This window comes from Cokeromyces recurvatus, assembly GCF_025118155.1.
Source record: "Cokeromyces recurvatus strain NRRL 2243 chromosome Unknown BX663scaffold_2, whole genome shotgun sequence".
In the NCBI taxonomy this organism is placed as follows: Eukaryota; Fungi; Mucoromycota; class Mucoromycetes; order Mucorales; family Mucoraceae; genus Cokeromyces; species Cokeromyces recurvatus.
The window spans coordinates 400,000-418,723 of record NW_026251388.1 but is presented as its reverse complement, the minus strand read 5'-3'; the positions used below and the strand labels follow the sequence as shown (position 1 = coordinate 418,723).

General features: G+C 30.3%; 7 protein-coding genes across 7 annotated transcripts; 2 read left to right on the top strand and 5 right to left on the bottom strand.

Annotated features, from left to right (window-relative positions):
• Nucleotides 1-2,190: 2,190 nt before the first annotated feature.
• On the bottom strand, nucleotides 2,191-3,813 carry BX663DRAFT_494419 (protein-tyrosine phosphatase-like protein). Its single transcript, XM_051525491.1, has 4 exons — nucleotides 3,583-3,813; nucleotides 3,189-3,497; nucleotides 2,912-3,117; nucleotides 2,191-2,855 (listed from the first exon to the last, which is right to left on the bottom strand). Exons 1-4 carry the CDS (start codon nucleotides 3,771-3,773, stop codon nucleotides 2,416-2,418), a joined length of 1,146 nt encoding a protein of 381 aa, XP_051386973.1. The 5' UTR covers nucleotides 3,774-3,813; the 3' UTR covers nucleotides 2,191-2,415.
• Nucleotides 3,814-4,346: 533 nt separating this feature from the next.
• On the bottom strand, nucleotides 4,347-6,001 carry BX663DRAFT_528848 (uncharacterized protein; the record flags this gene model as incomplete). Its single annotated transcript, XM_051530194.1, has 3 exons — nucleotides 4,347-5,232; nucleotides 5,335-5,644; nucleotides 5,701-6,001. The coding sequence occupies 3 exons, from the start codon at nucleotides 5,999-6,001 to the stop codon at nucleotides 4,347-4,349; spliced, it is 1,497 nt and encodes a 498-aa protein (XP_051386972.1).
• Nucleotides 6,002-6,635: 634 nt separating this feature from the next.
• On the top strand, nucleotides 6,636-8,067 carry BX663DRAFT_494416 (armadillo-type protein). The gene is made up of 5 exons (XM_051525490.1): nucleotides 6,636-6,861; nucleotides 6,926-7,059; nucleotides 7,144-7,513; nucleotides 7,582-7,810; nucleotides 7,887-8,067. Exons 1-5 carry the CDS (start codon nucleotides 6,714-6,716, stop codon nucleotides 7,954-7,956), a joined length of 951 nt encoding a protein of 316 aa, XP_051386971.1. The 5' UTR covers nucleotides 6,636-6,713; the 3' UTR covers nucleotides 7,957-8,067.
• Nucleotides 8,068-8,581: 514 nt separating this feature from the next.
• BX663DRAFT_494414 (ribosomal protein L16p/L10e-domain-containing protein) lies at nucleotides 8,582-9,446 on the top strand. Its single transcript, XM_051525489.1, has one exon. It carries the CDS (start codon nucleotides 8,652-8,654, stop codon nucleotides 9,303-9,305), a length of 654 nt encoding a protein of 217 aa, XP_051386970.1. The 5' UTR covers nucleotides 8,582-8,651; the 3' UTR covers nucleotides 9,306-9,446.
• Nucleotides 9,447-9,645: 199 nt separating this feature from the next.
• Nucleotides 9,646-11,304, bottom strand: BX663DRAFT_548081 (uncharacterized protein; the record flags this gene model as incomplete). Its single annotated transcript, XM_051531053.1, has 3 exons — nucleotides 9,646-10,658; nucleotides 10,775-10,927; nucleotides 10,995-11,304. 3 exons carry the CDS (start codon nucleotides 11,302-11,304, stop codon nucleotides 9,646-9,648), a joined length of 1,476 nt encoding a protein of 491 aa, XP_051386969.1.
• Nucleotides 11,305-12,690: 1,386 nt separating this feature from the next.
• Nucleotides 12,691-13,954, bottom strand: BX663DRAFT_446898 (serine hydrolase-domain-containing protein; the record flags this gene model as incomplete). The annotated part of the gene is made up of 4 exons (XM_051523689.1): nucleotides 12,691-13,298; nucleotides 13,383-13,416; nucleotides 13,491-13,603; nucleotides 13,840-13,954. 4 exons carry the CDS (start codon nucleotides 13,952-13,954, stop codon nucleotides 13,009-13,011), a joined length of 552 nt encoding a protein of 183 aa, XP_051386968.1. The 3' UTR covers nucleotides 12,691-13,008.
• A 2,123-nt stretch (nucleotides 13,955-16,077) lies between these two features.
• Nucleotides 16,078-17,409, bottom strand: BX663DRAFT_494411 (chaperonin 10-like protein). The gene is made up of 2 exons (XM_051525488.1): nucleotides 17,091-17,409; nucleotides 16,078-17,018 (listed from the first exon to the last, which is right to left on the bottom strand). The coding sequence occupies exons 1-2, from the start codon at nucleotides 17,382-17,384 to the stop codon at nucleotides 16,113-16,115; spliced, it is 1,200 nt and encodes a 399-aa protein (XP_051386967.1). The 5' UTR covers nucleotides 17,385-17,409; the 3' UTR covers nucleotides 16,078-16,112.
• Between the last annotated feature and the right edge of the window lie 1,315 nt (nucleotides 17,410-18,724).

Below are 18,724 nucleotides of genomic sequence, written 5' to 3'. Positions count from 1 at the left end.
CTTCAAGAAAGATAGACCAATTTCGACTAGTAGACACTTGGCAAAGTCCAACCTGGCCCAAGCCTTGCTAGAAGAAAAAGATAGGATTCCTCACCCCATAACCCAATAAAAAAATACAGTTGGATGTAAGTTTCATTGGAAGCCGGGCTAAACATTCTGACCTGTAGCGTGGCGAAGTGGAAGAAATCCAGATATATGAAGTGCACGACTTGACTATTGTTTACCTGAGAATGTCCCTTCTTTGACCCCTAGCATCTACTTTTGACTTAACAGTAAATACAAGTTGGGATTCTTCAACTAAATAAATAGATGAAAAAACCACGGTCAGAAACGTAAGCTGTGCATCCTTATCTATTTTTATTTTATAAACAGCAACTAGATAAAAATAAAAAGAAGGAAAAACCTCCAAAAAGAAAAACAGAAAAACTAAACCTTGAGATAAGCCCTTTCAATGGTGCAGACAAAGAGTACGCTAATCTCCCTAAAAAAGGAACAGGTTTACAATTTCCAACCCCAAGTATCCTTTTTATTTCCCTCCTCCTTTGGAAATAAATCAAACTTGAGCAGTCAAAATTCGATAAGGTCCCATCAATTATCTAAGGTTGCAATAACCCAAGGTGAAGGCGGATATGCATGTAGTAACCAAAAGAGAGTCTAGGCCCTCTCCTTTAGCCATGTTATAAACGGACAGTTCTACACTCTCAAGTAAGCCAAGCTATGTGACTTGAGCACACTTCATAACCCTGACTTTCTCTAACTTTAGGAAAAAAAAAGAAAAGAAAAGGCAACGTATACGAATATTCTTGTGCTAAATAATAATAAAGAAAAGAAAAACATGAAAAAGTATTTTATTTCTCTTTTTTTTTTACTTTAAAAAAAAAAAAGAAGAACATATTAGACCTCTTTTTTTTTTCACACACATGCATCTATTATTGTTTACTCCTTTAATTTGCAATATACAAGTGTATGACTTTTCTTTTCTCCTTTTACTTTTTGTTGTATTTTTTTTATTTTTCCTTTTTATTTCTTATAAATGAATTTTACGTATTATAAAATTTCTAAAGAAGTCTTATCATTCCCTTTGAAAAAAAAAAAAAAAAAGGGAGACATAGAATAAACAATAAAAACTGAAATGTTACACATTCTATCTGTTTGCGTATCAAATTGTAGTTTTTTCCAAAAGGTGGCTAACATGTTTATCTCCTCACTTTTTGAGTTTCACAAAAAAAAAAGATACAAATGCAAATGAAAAAATAATATGCATTAACTAAAATCATGTTGTTAATCAGGTAAAAAGTCAAAGAAGACAGAACAAAATATGTATATTCAAACCTTCTATCAATGAGTTCAAAACAAGTACAAAATAGATCTTCTGAAGAACAGATAAATTTTGCAGCATTTGCATGATGAGGAAAGGTTAAAAGAAGAATAGCGACATTTATTATTTTTCCCCTGACTGGAAATGAATCTCAGTCAGCAAGATCATATTAAGTGTTTGTTCTTTTCCCTCAGAATCAAATATTGTCTATACTTGCGAATAACTTAGTAAGGAAAGCATATAGTATGTGTCAAACATTCTTTTATTCGTAATTCCCCCTCAAAAAATATATACATGTATAAATATTATTACACGTATAACAATGTAGTACTCAACATGGATAGAGTTATTATAGATAGTTTAGCATAGATCAATAACACTATTGTATATAGTTAACTAATGTATTCAATACATGGATCCTTATCATTAGTCATTCTTTATTCTATGTTTGATTAATTCGCTATTTTATAACATCAATATTTGTTATTTTTATTCATAACACAAGAATGTCTTATAAACTAAAATCAAATAATATTGTATACCTAAAGTATACAACTAATAATCATTATATCATCTAGTCATTCTTGACTTTAATACAATTATTACATCATCATGTATATAACAGTTGGCAGTGATGTGGCAAAGCGATATAAATTAAAACTTGGCAAAGAAAGGTAAGTACTTGGATGATAAGATCAAAGCTGTCATGCTTGGCCAATTAAATTGAAGGGCTTGCCTATATGTATTTGACCTCATCTCCTTGGATTTTGTTTAGCTATCTTGCTTGATAACAATCTTAGTGTAATGTGTTAATACAGCAAAAAAAAAAAAAAAATTGAAAAGATAAATAATTGCTTTGGAATGAAAGAATAAAGATACTGGCTAATGTTCTTCTTACTAACATTTGAAATAGTTTGATAATAATTACCATGTAATTTAACAGTTTTTTTTTCTTTTTTTTATTTAATTCAGTATTCAAAAATGTCATACGGTGTAATTATATTAATCTCTATTATACAAGGCATGTTATATATGAAACTAATAATAGAAAAAAGTAAGATTTTGTATTATATACGATGTATGCATGATACTTTTTGTTAATATCTTGGTGAATATAATAACTTTGCTGTATTACGAATTTGAGTAGGTGAAGAAGAAGAAGAATCTGAAGAGATAGTGTTGGGAATGATTACAGTCGGTGGTGATATCTCTGTGGTAGCAGTTATGATTTCATCATTTTGTTGTTGTGATGAATCATGAGTTAATATGAATTTTTCCAGCTCGGCAATAAGCGATAGAGAAGGAGGGCCTACTTCGAATTCAAAGGGTACTATTGCCCCTTCAGTAACCATCGATGATATCCCTAATGGATGCCTCACAGTGATCGAATAACGAATTAAATATTCTGCTTGAATATAAGTTTCAATTGCTTTTGAGCTTCGTCTTTGTCTTAAAACTGCCACTGTCCTTTCTGCATCTTTACATAATAAGTTTTCTAATAACCAACATCCTGCAAATAATCCAGCTCTACCAACACCTAATATAGACACATAAGTAAAGAGGAGGGGATGATGATCATGTTGTATACATTACCACCTCTACAATGCGCTAGTACATTGTTTCCTTTATATATTTCTATATTCACTCTTTTCACTATCTCTTTCACTTCAAATAGTGTATTCGGACAACGTCCTTCCAACATGGGTAATCTTATAACTTCCATACCATGTTCTTTTGCTGATTTGATATATTTTGGCCAAGGTGCGCCCAAGAATGCTAATTCATCATCGCCTAGACAGCTATCATAAAATGTCATTACGATACATGGCTGGCATATATAATATAAAATAGTATCATCTATATGCATTACCAAATAATCATTGTAATCCCGACCGTTCTCATACGTTCAAAATCCATATCTAAATCACGATTGATAGCTGCTCTACCACCTACAGGTCCAGTCAATCTCACTTTCTTACCAGGACAGGAACTTAGGCATAAATTGCCTCTCCCATGTCGATTCGTTGACTCTGAATGTAGTTGTTTTTGTTGTTCATCATGCTTAAGCCATTTCTCTTTTACATTAGGATCGAGAAAATCATATAGATCAAGATTATTGGGAAATCCTTTTGTAGTCGACAAATAATTCAAAATATCAATAGGAATGACCCAACTAATACTATATAAATAAATATATAACATATTCAGCAAGTGGTGGAAAAAAAATAAAAAATAAATAAATAAATAAAATGTCATCTCTTTACTTAATGGGATGACTAGTGGATGTTTTCGGTTCTTTTGCTGTTCTAGGAGGAATGATCTTGACAGTTGTATTACAAGCGGTAGAAAAGACAGGTAAAGTTGAAGTAGAGGTGGTAGGTATAGATGGTTGTTGTCTGTTTGTTTGAATACCTTCGTTTGTAGTTGTGAACGATATAGGTTTATTTGACGTCATAATAATAATAAAAAAGAGTCCAAAAAAATGAAAGAAAGAAAGAAAGAAAGAAAGAAATTTTAAGCTTGATATACATTATTAATATTTTTTATTGTATAATATATAAATATATTAAATGAAACAATATAATGTTATATGGTATACTATATGTTATGTTTAGCAATAATAATAACCTTAACAAAAGAAATTTAAAATATACACATGTATGATATGTCTCTTTTTTTTTTTTTCCTTTTTTCTTTTCCTTTTTCTTTTGTGTGCGTATGTGTGTGTGTGTGTGGCTAGAAGTAGAATTACAGGTCACAATATGCAAATATAGACTATAGTTGCTTATTGGTCCATTTTTAGCCATGTTTCCTCTAATACAGTAATAGAATGGTTTCCTTTGCTTTTTCTTTTAATTTAGACGGATCATTGATAAGCTGGATTAGCTTAGCTTTATCCTGTTCTAGCAATACATTTGTTAATTCATTTGCTTCTTGAGGATATGTATTAGATCTTTTTTTTTTTTTTTAGACATAAATGAGGTTAATTTCTTTTTTTAGTTTTAAAGTTTCGCATAAAAAAAAATACTTACATGATTGAATAAATTCGTCCACCTAAAATTTGACTTTGGACTTCCGGTGAATAGGCTTCTAAACCAGCTAATGTTAATTCATATGGGTTACTTGTATCATTTGAGTTAAGGGTAGAAATAGTGTTATCACTGGAATACTTGGCATCTTGTCCAGATGAAGAGTTTTGTTGTGGATGATATGGACGTGGTGAAAGAGGAACTAGGAAATTCTTCTGCTGTGCAAGCTGTGACTCAAGAAACTGACGACGATCTTCTTTACGCTGTGCAACAGCAACATAAATTTCTTTTGAAGAAATTTGACAACCATTCATTTGCACAACTGCTTCAGTTGCTTCCTCTGGTGATGCAAAGCAAACAAATCCAAATCCTCTAGACATACCTGTTCTTTCATCCCTCATCACTTTGGCACTTGTGATTTGTCCATAACGAGCAAATTCTTTCTTTAATCGTTCATCATCCACATCATCAGCTAGATTCTTTACGTATAAGTTAACCCCTTGGTATTTTGGTGTTTTCTCTATACGTGATTGATAATCATGTTGACGTCTCAATTCATCCTCACGTTCAGACTTTTTCTGTGCTCGAGTGACAAATAGTTTTTTCCCATAAAAATCATAATTATGGAATTTTTCAATCGCCTTTTCTGCGTCTTCAGGAGATTCATAATTAGCAAATCCAAACCCTTTTGAAATATTAATTTCATCACGTTGAATTAATAAGGAAGATACAGGGCCAATTGAACCAAACAATTCGCGCAATTCGTTCTCTGTTACATCTAGAGCAATATTCTTGATATAAATATTTGTAAATTTTTGTGATTTCATATTCTGCTCATTCGCTAAAGCTTCTCTTTCAGACTTGGGAACCTGATGACTGACTTCACTATTAAAAGGAAAAATATATAAATGTATATAAATATCCATTCATGAATATGGGTTATTTTCTCTTTCTTTTTTTTTCTTTTCTTTTTTTTTTCCTGTTTACATTTGTCTACCAAAAAGAAATGTCCCATTCACTAAATGAATAGCTCTTGAAGCAGCACTAATTGAATCATAATTGACATAGCCATAACAGCGAATTGCATTAGGGTTCTTTATAACTTTACAAGAAACAACATTACCCCATTGAGCAAATGTATCATATAAAGATTTTTCATCTACTGAGATGGGTAAATTCTTAATAACTAAATTTCCTGTTCCAGTAGTTCTTTTATTTGGATCTTTTTCATCCATCATCAAACGACAAGGTCTACCATTAATTAATGAATAATTCATATTTTTCAAAGCATCAGAACCTAAGTAAAAATGGATTATTATTTTGATCATTATTTAATTTGTATAATCTATTTACAGTCTTCTGCTTTGTAAAAGTTGATATAAGCATAGCCTAAACTTCTTCCAGTAACATGATCACGACAGATATGTATACTTTTAGCAGTTTTAAAGTGTTCTCTTAAAACATTATCGTCAATTTCAGGATCTAATTCACCTACATAAAGGGAACATGTGGGTTGTTTCATAGAGAAACGTTCTGCAGATGGTGTAGATAAGGATCGATTAGCAGCTTGTGATTGAAGTTCAGCAATCTTTTTCTGTTGTTCAATAGTTAATCCAGGATGACCAAGTATTTCATCGCCCAAGAGGTCATTCATTTTTATTTGCAAATTAAAAGAAGAGAAAGGAAAAGAAGAGAAAAAAAAAAGATTTTTATATGTCACTACAAGTAGCTTCTTATTTTTAAAAATCCGAGTGTTTATCAAATAATTTTTAAAATTACAGCAGTACAACAACAATCATCGTTATTTATTATCTGATGTTTGTAACAGGTAATGATCATCTTTAACCTGACTTTTTCTTTTTTCATATTATCAATTAACTGCTATCCTATCTCTTCTTTATGTAATCAAAGAAGCTGAATATTTCATTATGATTGTTACTGGCTATCCATCCTAATGATCTCTAGTTTATCATTATTTGATGTATTTATTTATAATCCATCCCAAATATACATGTTATGGATGACGTGTGTTATTAACTTGTCAATTCTATTATTACTATCTGTGATGATAAAGTAAGTCTCTAGAACATTGTTCCTTATTTAATTACCTTTCATGACGATAACTTGTGTCAGATTTAAATTAACGCAATCATAATTTTTTTTTATTGTTTTCATCATTATCCGCGGGGAAAATAATCTGATTATGTATTCACCTTTTGTGTGGAGTGAGAGATTAAAATTACAAGGTGGCTTAAATCCTTTTTTTTTTTTTTTTTTTTTTTTTAAATAAGATCTAAAAGATATAAAAAGTTGTTTTATTTTTGTCTGTCTATAAAACAAGACAAAAACAAAAACACAAAAAAAAAATGACCAATTTTGCTAATGTGGATTATAAGAAACTTGAAGACTCACTTTGTAATACTTCTGGCAAAGTTCAACTTGCTGAACGCTTTAGAACATTATTTACTCTCAAGAATATAGCTACGGACCAAGCTATTGACATTATAGCTAAAGGTAAACTAACTTTTGAAATATATGGGAATAAAGTAAGCCTATTTTTAATAATAATAATGATTAGCATTCAATGATGATTCCGAACTTTTAAAACATGAACTTGCTTATTGTCTTGGTCAGATTGGTAATCCTCGTGCTAATGGTATTCTTACTCAAATATTAGAAGACTTGAATGAGCCTGAAATTGTTCGTCATGAGGTATACATGTATATAAATATATAGTTGATACTATATAAATAGACATATATATATATTAACACGGTGTCATATCATCCTTATTAGTCTGCTGAAGCTTTAGGTGCTATTGGATCTGTAGAATCACTTCCTGTGCTTGAAAAATACTTGAATGATAAAAGTGTTGCAGTTGTAGAAACCTGTGAACTTGCGATTGATAGAATCAAATATGAAAATGATCCAAAGACAAAGGCTGAAAGAGAAACAAATAAAAGTGCCTATAGCTCAGTAGATCCTGCTCCACCTGCAACTGAAACAAAATCAGTAGAAGAATTAGAAGCTATCTTAACTAACCCTGATTTTAAATTATTTAAACGTTATCGAGCCATGTTTGCTTTGCGTGAAATTGGTAGTGTAGAAGCTGTTCTTGCTTTAGCTAAAGGCTTAAAAGATAAGAGTGCTTTGTTCCGTCATGAAGGTAAAAATGAGAAGAGGTCTTTTTTTTTTTTGTCTTTTTTTCATTTTAAATAATTTTTTTTTTTTTAGTTGCTTATGTCTTTGGTCAATTACAACATCCTGCCTCTGTCCCTGCTTTAACTGAATGTCTTCAAGATGAATCTGAGATTGATATGGTTCGTCATGAAGCAGCTGAAGCTTTAGGATCTATAGCTACACCAGAAGTACTTGAAATTTTAAGTCAATATAAAGAAGATCATGAAAGAGTTGTGCGTGAAAGTTGTGTTGTTGCACTTGATATGTATGAGTATGAGACTAGGTAAAACAGGAAAAAAAAAAAGTACATTTAAAATTTTAACTTGAGTCTAATCTTTGCTTATAAAAAATAATAATAGTGGTGAATTACAATATGCTAATGGTCTTGGTTCTCATCCTCAAAATATGCATTCCCTTAAACTTGCTTAAATTGTTCCATTTGATCTATTTATTACTATATAAATAGGACGTTACATTTGTATATAAAAGATCCCCTATTATTTACTCCCAACTCTAAATAAAGCATCATATTCATCATAACTTCATTTTTTTTCTTGTAAAAAAAAAAAAAAAAAAAAAAAAAAAAAAAAAAAAAAAAAAAAAAAAAAAAAAAAAAAAAAAACTAGTAGAACAAACTAAATGACACAATGCACTTTTTAATAAATATAGAATTTCCCTGTATACGTAGAAATAAAAATGATAAGTTTAGCAAGTATGAATAATTCAATAAAGAAAAGTAATATTCATTATTTAGTCTATTCTTATATATATAATTTATGTTTGCACTCCTCTTTATTCTAATATTCATAAAAAAAAAATACGCTAACATTGTTTCAACAAGTTTTGTTCATTCTAAGCAAAAGTTTATCAAGAGTTATCATTTATATAAACAGCAGTAGTCGATTTTATTGTACGGAGTTTAAAAGCTCCTCCCCGCCATAATAAGTGAATATGTGCGTATATTTGTACACTTTAAAGCCAAACAAGGCTCCCATCAGTCCATTTTATTTTTTTAATTTATTTTTTTTTTTTTATTATTATTATTTTTAGACCTATTATATCCTTTGTTAATAGAAACATTTAGCTTAAAAGAAAAACAACAACAACAAAGACATAGATACAGGATGTTTACAACAGTTAGAAGAAATATGTTGGGCACAATCAACACAACATCTGACATTGTCACTCGTCTTTTTCAACCATTGTCAAGCAAGACAACACTACTGAACCCCCCTGCAGCCCTGACACAATCTGTTCGCTTGGCATCCAACTTTTCACCCAAACGTACTAAATACCGAAAGGCACAGAAGGGCAAGATTCCTATTCCTGTCGGTGGATCGACAAAGGGGACGACAGTTGAATTTGGCGATTTTGGTCTACGTATAAAGGAAGGGGCACGTTTGACAGGACGACAGTTGACAGCGGTTCATAACTTACTTAAAAGAAAGTTGAAGACCATCAAGGGCTCACAGATCTGGATGCGAGTCTTCCCAGATATTCCAGTCACCAGTAAAGGGAATGAAGTACGTATGGGTAAAGGTAAAGGTGCGTTTGAATATTGGGCCTGTCGTGTCCCTATCAATCGTATCATTTTTGAAATTGCCGGGATGCGTAAGGAAATCGCCAAGGACGCCTTCCGTTTAGCCTCCTACAAGTTACCCGTCAAGGTTGAAATGGTCGATCGTGGCACGAAACCCATCGTAGGCGCTGGTTATCTTCCTTCCTTAAAGAACAATCCTGTTGTTTCAGATGTTACCACAACTGCACCTCCCTCTTAGATCTTAATATTTATTTATTTTTCTTTTTCTTTTCTTCTTCAATCGATCGTTTTTATTATATCGTATTATTCTGAGGGAAACGTTGTTTAAGCAAGTTAAATAAATATAGATACATATACATATTTATATATATATAACCCTTATTATGTAAATAAATAAATAAATAAATAAATAAATAAATAAATAAAACACTTGTCTGATACAAGATGAATAATAGGACTTATTATATATATATCAGTGCTTCTTTAAGAAAAAAAAAAAAAAAGCTAGGCAGTAAAATTAATTCGTCTTAAGAATATTTTATTTTTATCAAAAAAATTCATTATTATTATTATTATTATTATTGAGGTTGTTGTTGTTGTTGTTGTTGAGATGGATCAGGTGTAGTAGTGGAAGTGATATTTGCGGTTGCTTGTTGCATCCAAGGTTGAGGCTTAGGAACATGATTGAAATGAAGTGAACCCACAGGTGACTCAGAAGGAGAAGAACCAGGAGTTCCATAAGCAACATGAGGTGTACCAACAGGACTGTTACCAGCAGCAGTAGTGGGGCCACGATGAGCTAAATGACCATTAACATAGGTATGAGGAGAATCAGCTCCGAAATTAGGTCCACTTGTGGTAGGCATTGTTACATTATTCGTGTTATTGTCATGGGAAGTTTCACGAGAATGAGGGCGACTTGGAGGAGGTGTGTTTTGATGCGCCTCTTCTTGTTTAATCTCTTCTGTGGTAGTAGTAGTAGGAAGTGTCATTGTGTCCTGTTTAGGTGCATCATTACGATCTAAAACAGCACTACACAGTTGAGATAAGATAGTTAATTTGGAACCTTCATCGTCATCATCTTCAGCTTTGATTCCATTTAAGTTATCACCACCATGAGCGGGTGTCGAATTAGTAGGTGTACCAGTGGCACTCGTGTTAGCTGCATTAACAGATGGATCAGTAGAAGGCTGTTGCTGTTGTTGTGGTGGTTGTGGTTGTTGTTCTTGAGGTCTATAATTGCCACTGATAAGAGAAGGTGCTTGTTGTTGTTGTTGCTGTTGTTGATGATGCTGTTGCTGCTGTTGCTGTGGAGAAATAATGTTCATAGCAGCTTGATAAGACAAAACAGGTGGATTTGTTGGATACATTTGCTGAATAGTGGCAGCTGGAACCATATATGCTTGAGGCATCATTTGACCATTATTAGCATAACCATAAGGATCATAAGCTGGTTGAGTAAATGGCTGATAATGAATTGGCATTGTATTAGGAGCACGCATACTATTATTTGGAGCATAAATATTTGCACTTGTCATAGGAGAAGCCATATTAGGTGTAGAGGTACCAGATGAAGTTGCGCTATCAACACCTATTATATGAATACAAATATGTACATGTACATGTATATGTATATATATAAAGAAAAAGGCTTATTTTAGTATCACTTGATTTTTTCGTTTTATTGAAAACAAAAAAAAAAAATACCATTCTTATTTCTCTTCTTATAAGGACCACGTTTAATACCCTTCTTACGTTCTTTACGAACAGAATTAACACAAGTATCCGTAATCCCATATTTAATACATCTTTGACAAGGTCTACCTTCATCACATTTCTTACAAGCTTTTTGACAGTTGACTAATTGATAAAGAACAATTAACAAATTTACACGTAAAATAATAATAATAATAATATTATATTTTACCACAGGCATTCTTTACTTGCTTTCTTTTTGGTTTACCATGAGCACCAAGGTCAACAGGAGGGGTACCCATAGGAGGTTGTGATTGATCAGGTTTAGTTTGAGGAGCTGTCAAGACAGATAAAGGCTGCATTGCAGCAGGGCTATAAATAGCAAGATTAGGACCATTCATACTCAAGGGTTGAGGAGGTTGAGGCTGTTGAGGTTGCTGATGATCTTGAGGTTGATTTGTTTGTGGTTGTTGCTGAGGTTGACTTGTTTGAGGTTGTTGCTGGTTTTCATAGCCAGCAAAATAGGGTGTAAATGGTTGCATTCTACTTGATGTTAATTGAAAAAAATTCTGAGTTACGAAATATGTTTGTATATAAAAGCATAAACATATATATATATAAATATATGTATGTTTATATACGTGCATATATACTAAAATACTTACATTCTATATACTTTAAAAAAAAAAGGGCGCTTCGTAACTTGGTTAAGAAATCTAAATTAGAATAAACTAGATTTCTCTTTTATAAGTGTTCACAAGAAAAAGGATCTTTTTTTTTGGAAATAAAGATGGTAGCGTGAGAGGGTTTTCTTTTTAAGTTATAAGAAATATGGGGAATATACGAATATATAGATGCGTCAAAAGGGCTTTAAATATACAGCAAGTGTTAAGTTAGGATGTACTCTATTTGACTAAAAGAAGAAACGGAGTCTCTTATTTTTCAAGTGTTATCGGAGCACCAAAGGAAACTCTGTTTAATAACAGCAAAGGGAAAAAAAAATTGATTATAAAGGAAAAAAAAAATTTTTATATTTTTTTTTTTTTTTCAAAGCCATCGCATCATGTTAATAATCGATGATGTGACTGTTACAAATTGATTGGATAAAAAAGACAACTTTCATTTGTCACAGTTAATGAGAATGAGACTCGAAGAACATTTACACAAAGAGCTTAGAAGAAAATAAAATGATATATTTTCTAATTATGAAAAAATAATACATATTTTTTTTTGTTAGTAACTTTTATTGTCGAAATAGAGTAGACTATGTATCTGATATATGATTGCTTCTTTGAGGAAAAGAGAGCATGTATTAAATACAAACAAAAGATTTAAAATAATTTTGAACCTATTTTTTAATAAAAAGATACAGTATTTGTATTATGTTTAACATTCCTCTAAAAAAAAAATATAATTTGAAGGATTTATGGGTACAATTAGAATTATTTAAATCTTTGTACGTGTTGTGTCTAATAAGGTTTTTTTTTAATATATAAATTTGTATGTGTATACAGAATATAAAATGAAATGATATATTCATCGTTCTTATACAATATAAGAAAAAAAAATCTCTCTCTCTCTCTCTCTATATATATATATGTATGTATACAGACACACAAATAGACACACATACACATATGTATATACACATATATTTAACTCTCTGATATAGTCTTCTTTATAATTATTTGTACTCCTTCAAGATACGTTGTCCTATCTTCTTTTACTGTCATCAACTTTACTAGTATGAACAAGTTGAGTAACAAACTGAGTCTAAAGAAGTTTAACTTTTATGCAGCTAACTATCACTTTGTGATATGAAGCAATGTCATTTGAGAGTAAAGGCCATCAACATATTCTTGAAATATCTATTCCATTATTTTATATAGATACATGTATATTTTTTTTTCCGTGAAATCCTTTATTATACAATGGCATGTTTCTTCACACTATTATAATTTCAAGTAATGCAAGATAAATATGACATGATTATAGGAACAATTTTGTGTATTACCTGGTAATAAATTCTAGTCCTATGTATGAACAACATAGACATTATTACCTTTCTAGTTATTAGATAAATATCTAATTTTTCTCCCACTCTCTATTATAAACTAATTTACAAATTGTGAAATAAAGTCTTTCAATTCCTTTCGACTCGAGGTATTTGATGGTAGATAATGACTATAATTAAAAATTTAAGTATGATTTCATAATAGACATTCATAATGGGGCTTGTTTAAATATTACCCTCCTGAATGACGGAATATCTTTGGATTTTCAAATGCTTCAGTTAAAGACATCATGGCTTCAGGCAAAACAAGCGTATCCAAATCTCCAATAAAATGCATACTGGGTGTCTTCACTTTGGACTCTTTGTTCAACAATACATTCGTAGCTTCTTGCATCGTAGGTTTAAAACCAGCAACAAGAATCGAAAATTTAAAAGGGGCATGATTAAACTCTGGGGAAATGAGTTCAGGGAAACTAGATCTATTTTCTAACATTTCGGTCAAAAGAGCAGCGAAGCATGCTCCTAGAAAGATAAGATATATATAAAAATAGAAATATGAATATGAATATAAATATATATTATCTATAAAATACAAAATAAATCTACCTTGAGAAAACCCTAATATACCATCAAAAGGCCCCTTTTGTGTGTGTGTATGTGTGTATTTAAGAATATGCAATTATAAAATATTGAATATCATTACATAATAAATACCTCCTTTAGTAAAATATTTTTAAAGTATTCAACGGATTCTTTAAATCCGACAAAAAAACCATTTTGAGTTGGCTTATAGCTTGGTGCATACCACCACCCAAAGGGCTCATGTTCTATAGAGTATAATAGAAAATAATGTTTAATGAATTTTTTTTTCTTTTTCTCCTTTTTCTTTTTTCTTTAAGGAAACCTTCTGAAGTATATTCTTTTGCCGCGGCTTCACGTTCAGCAATATCTAGAAAAGTAGGTGGGCTAATGTAATGAGGTCCCGTAATGTAAACTAAAAAGGAAAAAAAAATTCATCTATTTAACTATGATGATCTTTACTTTGTGTATGTTTCAATTATACCCAATTCAGCAATGTCTTCAATGCTTTTCCGTACAGCAGCAGTCTTTTTTCGATACATGATGGCATTTTGTTTATAGCCATGAAGACAAAGGATTCTTAATTTATTTGATGACATTATAGAGATTAATGTTCCAAAAAAAAAATAAAAAAAAAATTGTCTTGAAGGTGATTTTTTCGTTATAGTTCGAAATTAACACTCAGTGATTAATTTTTGCACGGTTATATTTCCTTATATTGGTTTATTACCGAAGAATAAATGATAACATAGCATTTAAAAAAGAAGATTTAAAGCTAGCAACGAACACTCGAGACTTTTTTAAGCAATGTTTTTTTTTCTTTTGAAAAGAAAAGAAAAGAAAAATAGCTGATTATAATAAGCAAGAAAAAATTTTTTTTCTATATGTGTACTAAAAATGAAAGTAGCAAGAATAGATTAATAGTCATTCGTGCCTTAGAAAGGAGTTTCTTTATAAATATTTACATTATTGCTTTTTTTTTTCTTTTTTTTTTTAACTTTAAATTTTGTTTGTTATGTCTGAGAGTGTTTAATTTAAATTAGTTACTAGTAGAGTTATATAAAAATATTTCGTTCTCGGCATCGAATTACTTACCTATTATCCATTCCAGAACAGTAATTCTTCTCTCCTTTTAGATGAAATCTTTAGAGCTTTTTTTTTTTTTTTTTTTTTTTTTTTTTTTCATCTAATCTTTTGATAGCCAATTGTTTGATCCTACTAGCAGTGTATCTGTAAACTTATTTCTAATGATGTATACTCTTCCTTCAGGTCAGAAACAATCTTAATAATATGTCTCTCCTGTCTTTCTCTCTCTTTCTCTCGTTTTTTTTTCTAAATAATAATAAAAAAATCTATCCTCGGCATACTACTTTCTGAAACAATAGAGTGTACTTAAAATAATACTAGCCTTGTGTAAAAGCTACTTTCTTTTCTATTTAGACTTTCTTAGATATTTGTTAACAATGAATTCATTTATTCTGCCATTGAATATATACTTATTGTATCCAGTCGCTTTATTCCCTTCCTTCAAATTGTTATTTAACTCTTTTACATCAAGGACTTGACTAATTCATTTTGAACTGAATGCTTATTATTTATATAGAATATAAGGAAAAATATAGACTTCCTTAACTCTCTCAGTTTTCTTCTTCCAATCAATTTAATGCTAATAAAAGTGATTATCAATCTAGCTCTAATAGATTATCAATTTTTTAATAAAAAAAAAAAAAAACGTCAAATCTCCCTTCAAATATGTATCAAATTTACTGATAATGAAAAATAAAAAAACACAACAGCATCAATTTTGTTTTCGATAATAAGGCTTATTAAAGAAAAAGAAGAAAATAATAATAAAATTAGAAAGGAAGAAAAAAAAAAGTACTGGTCCGGTTCTTTATGCTTGATTATGACATATAGGAATGGATTTAGAGAGTAGGTAGATTTAGGGGGTATTATACATTTTAAATACTAATCAGTATTTTTTACTGCTTGATTGAATTAAACATACTAAGATAGATAACAAACAAACTTAAAGTTGAAACTAAATTATATTCGGTACTTTTTTTAATACGTACATAAAAAAGGACTCTCTTTTTTTTTCAGGTACATTTACTCTTATCTGAAAAGGAAAAAAAAATATACATTACTCTTATTTATAAAATGTATTATTAACTATAGTAAAGACTATAAAAATATATACAAATATATACAAATATACAGATACATGTGTGTGTGTGTGTGTGTGCATGTATGCATGTTTAAAAATGTCTCATATTAGTATTCGCATTTATCTTATAATAAATTGTCTAATTTTAGATTAAACGGCTCTATACCATTTAAAGTATATCTTTGACTCTAAATAAATATTTATTCTAGAAAGAATATTCTGCTAAAGATAACGACTAGCCGCCATCGTCACAAAAAATCTTTCTCCTTTGTTTGTTTAATACATTCTAATTTTAAGGAGCGCGTATCTATCCTGGGGCATAAGATAATGAAGATTAAAGCTCAGAATAAAATTTGTTTAAATGATGATACAGTAACAATAGTAATAGTAGTAGTATACAATATGTCTTTGAGCCTAGAATAATAATATAGCTTTATTTATTTATTTTTTTCTTTAAATACAGTAGTAATAGTAATGAGTAAAAAAAAAATAATAATAATAATGAAATTAAATGGATATATTTATATATATATATAACAACGACAATATGTCTATTTTCTATTTTTGTTTTCTTTTTTTTTTTTTTTAAGCTAAGCTTGATTTACAAGAACAGCTCTGTATCTTGGTTGTCCGTCTCTAACGAATTGAATAGCATCATTGATTTTATCCATTGGGAATTCGTTAGCCCAGGTACGAATACCATTCTTGGCAGCAACATCAAGGGCTTCACGAATATCATCAGGAGAACCGATAAATGATCCTGCAACGGTGATTTGTTTGGCTGCCATTTCAAGTGCATTTAAACCAGACAAAGGAACTTCAGGAATATCACAAAGAATAAAGATACCATCTTTCTTCAACATATTAAAGTAATCACTCCAAGCTTTGTTAATCACTTTTGTAGCAAGGATATGTGTAAATGAATTCATATGTCGTTTCATTTGATCAGGCTCCTGTACGAGGACATAATCATCACAACCAAGTGCCTTTGCATCCTTTATCTTTTCAGGTACAACATCATAGGCTACCACCTCTGCACCCATTGCCTTTGCCCATTGAACACCAAAATGACCTAAACCACCTAAGCCTAGTACAGCTATCTTACTTCCTTTACCGACACCATAACGCTTCATAGGTGCATACGTTGTCACACCCCCACACATAATAGAGGCAGCATCTACACTAGGAAGTGCATCGGGGATCTTGAATACAAAGTCCTTATTACCTCTCCAACGGTCAGCAAATCCACCATAGGTTGTATCTCCATTCTTCCAGTGATCATTGAATGTCCAAATAGCATGATCCTCACACAAGTTCTCTTTATGATCTTTACAGTTCTTACATTGCCTACAAGAATCACATTGACAACCTACACCAACACGATCTCCTACCTTGAGATGCTTTACATTCTTTCCTATACGTGTTACACGTCCAATGATTTCATGACCTGCTACAACTGGATAATTTGTTGGACCCCATCCTGAATCAATTGTATGCTAATAATAATAATAATAATAAGGCGTTGTTAATCCAATGTGCATATATGTATATATTTTGCATCACTTTACAATGTCAGTGCCACAAATACCACAACAGATAATATCCATATCAACTGAATCATCACCAAATTCAGTTAAAGGAAATTCAGATTTAACCAGGGGCTTATCTTTACCAAAACATGCCCAACCATTCAATGTTTGTGAAGGAGTAGTTGTATAAGTACGATGATTAAAGAAAGTACTAGTTGTAGTTGCTGCTACTACACGAGGTATAATACGTGGTTGCTGTCTAAGAGCAAAACTTGCTGTTATACGAGCTTGTTGAGTAAAAGATGTTAAACCAAGAACTCTTAATCGATTCATTATTAAATTACAAGTGTTAAAAGATAATAAGCGAAGAAAGAAAGAAAGAAAAAAAAACAAAAAAAAAAAGCAACTAGACTTATGTGTATTTATATATATATGTATATTTTTTTTCTCTATTCCTTTTTTTCAGTAACGGGAAATCAAACTAAAACTTGACATAAAAGATTAAGTCTTTTGCCATGTTTCGGAATAAGAATATAGAAAAAAAAAAAAAAAAAAACTAGATTATCATTATTAATAATAATAATAATAATAAAATATCTTGATTAAAAAAGAAAAAAAAAATAGAAAAAAAAATCTACATTATAAAAGTTGTATGTACGAGAAGATATCATACGATAGAAAGATATACATATAAAAAAAAAAAGAGAAAAAAAAGAAAATTTAACTAATAAAGAAAGTTTCTCTTCGGCTTAATTTCTCGGGTTTAGTACCTTTTAAAGTAAAATTGCGGTTGATTGGTTTAGTATTTCCTAGTATGCATAAAATATACAAAGCCTAAACAAACAAAGAAACGAAAAAAAACATTTATTCATCCACACTCTCTTTGGATACAATAAAATCAAATAAAACGCCACATATGTATGTATGCGTATATAAAACCTATCATAGAATTCTTGAATGATTTACTATTAAATTTATGCGTATATTATATGCATTAACAGAAAGACGCGTTTATTATGTAAGTAATGATACATATGCATCATATATACGTTTGTTTTATGAAATGAAAAAACCCTCCCCCCACCTCTACTGTGGGAAGTTATTTACAGTATTATTCAAATTAAAAAAGGAATTATTTGCGGTATAGCTTTTTTTTATGATAATAATAATAATAATAATAAACTGCTGAATACTTGTGATTTATTTAACTCAGTTTGATCACTCCTTTATTACTAAACGCGAAAAAAAAAAAGATGATTTAATAATACATAAAATAGACAATAAAGAGTGGTCTCTAAATAAAATATATTAATACGTTCATTATAACATCGTGGTCATGCCAAATACTTTTATTTGATAGTAAAACCTCCTCTTTTCTCTCTCTCTCAGCAATTTGTTAACCATATCGTTATAGTACTAATACTTCAGTAACTCACTCTCTCATCTAAAATCTTTTATATAATAAAGTCATGTATTAACATAAAATATTTATCTTGCAAAGAGAAAAGTTATATAAATAATACAAGTCTAAAGCTGCTTTTTGCTACTATAAATAAATAAATACATAAATAAAAGAAAAGGAAAAACAGACAATTTAACAAAATCAAATAATACTTTGTAATATATTGCAATTTATACATAACTTATAAAGGTCTTGGATTTTTTTACAGATA

Bases quoted from the DNA above. Each gene is read 5' to 3' on its own strand.
- BX663DRAFT_494414 (XM_051525489.1), top strand. From the start codon at position 8,652: ATGTTTACAACAGTTAGAAGAAATATGTTGGGCACAATCAACACAACA.
- BX663DRAFT_494419 (XM_051525491.1), bottom strand. From the start codon at position 3,773: ATGACGTCAAATAAACCTATATCGTTCACAACTACAAACGAAGGTATT. The intron at 3,118-3,188 runs GTAATGCATATA...ATTTTATGATAG, and splicing joins GGGATTACAATGATTATTTG to CTGTCTAGGCGATGATGAAT. The intron at 2,856-2,911 runs GTAATGTATACA...TGTCTATATTAG, and splicing joins ACTAGCGCATTGTAGAGGTG to GTGTTGGTAGAGCTGGATTA.
- BX663DRAFT_494411 (XM_051525488.1), bottom strand. From the start codon at position 17,384: ATGAATCGATTAAGAGTTCTTGGTTTAACATCTTTTACTCAACAAGCT. The intron at 17,019-17,090 runs GTAAAGTGATGC...TATTATTATTAG, and splicing joins GTATTTGTGGCACTGACATT to CATACAATTGATTCAGGATG.
- BX663DRAFT_494416 (XM_051525490.1), top strand. From the start codon at position 6,714: ATGACCAATTTTGCTAATGTGGATTATAAGAAACTTGAAGACTCACTT. The intron at 7,060-7,143 runs GTATACATGTAT...CATCCTTATTAG, and splicing joins CTGAAATTGTTCGTCATGAG to TCTGCTGAAGCTTTAGGTGC. The intron at 7,514-7,581 runs GTAAAAATGAGA...TTTTTTTTTTAG, and splicing joins TGCTTTGTTCCGTCATGAAG to TTGCTTATGTCTTTGGTCAA.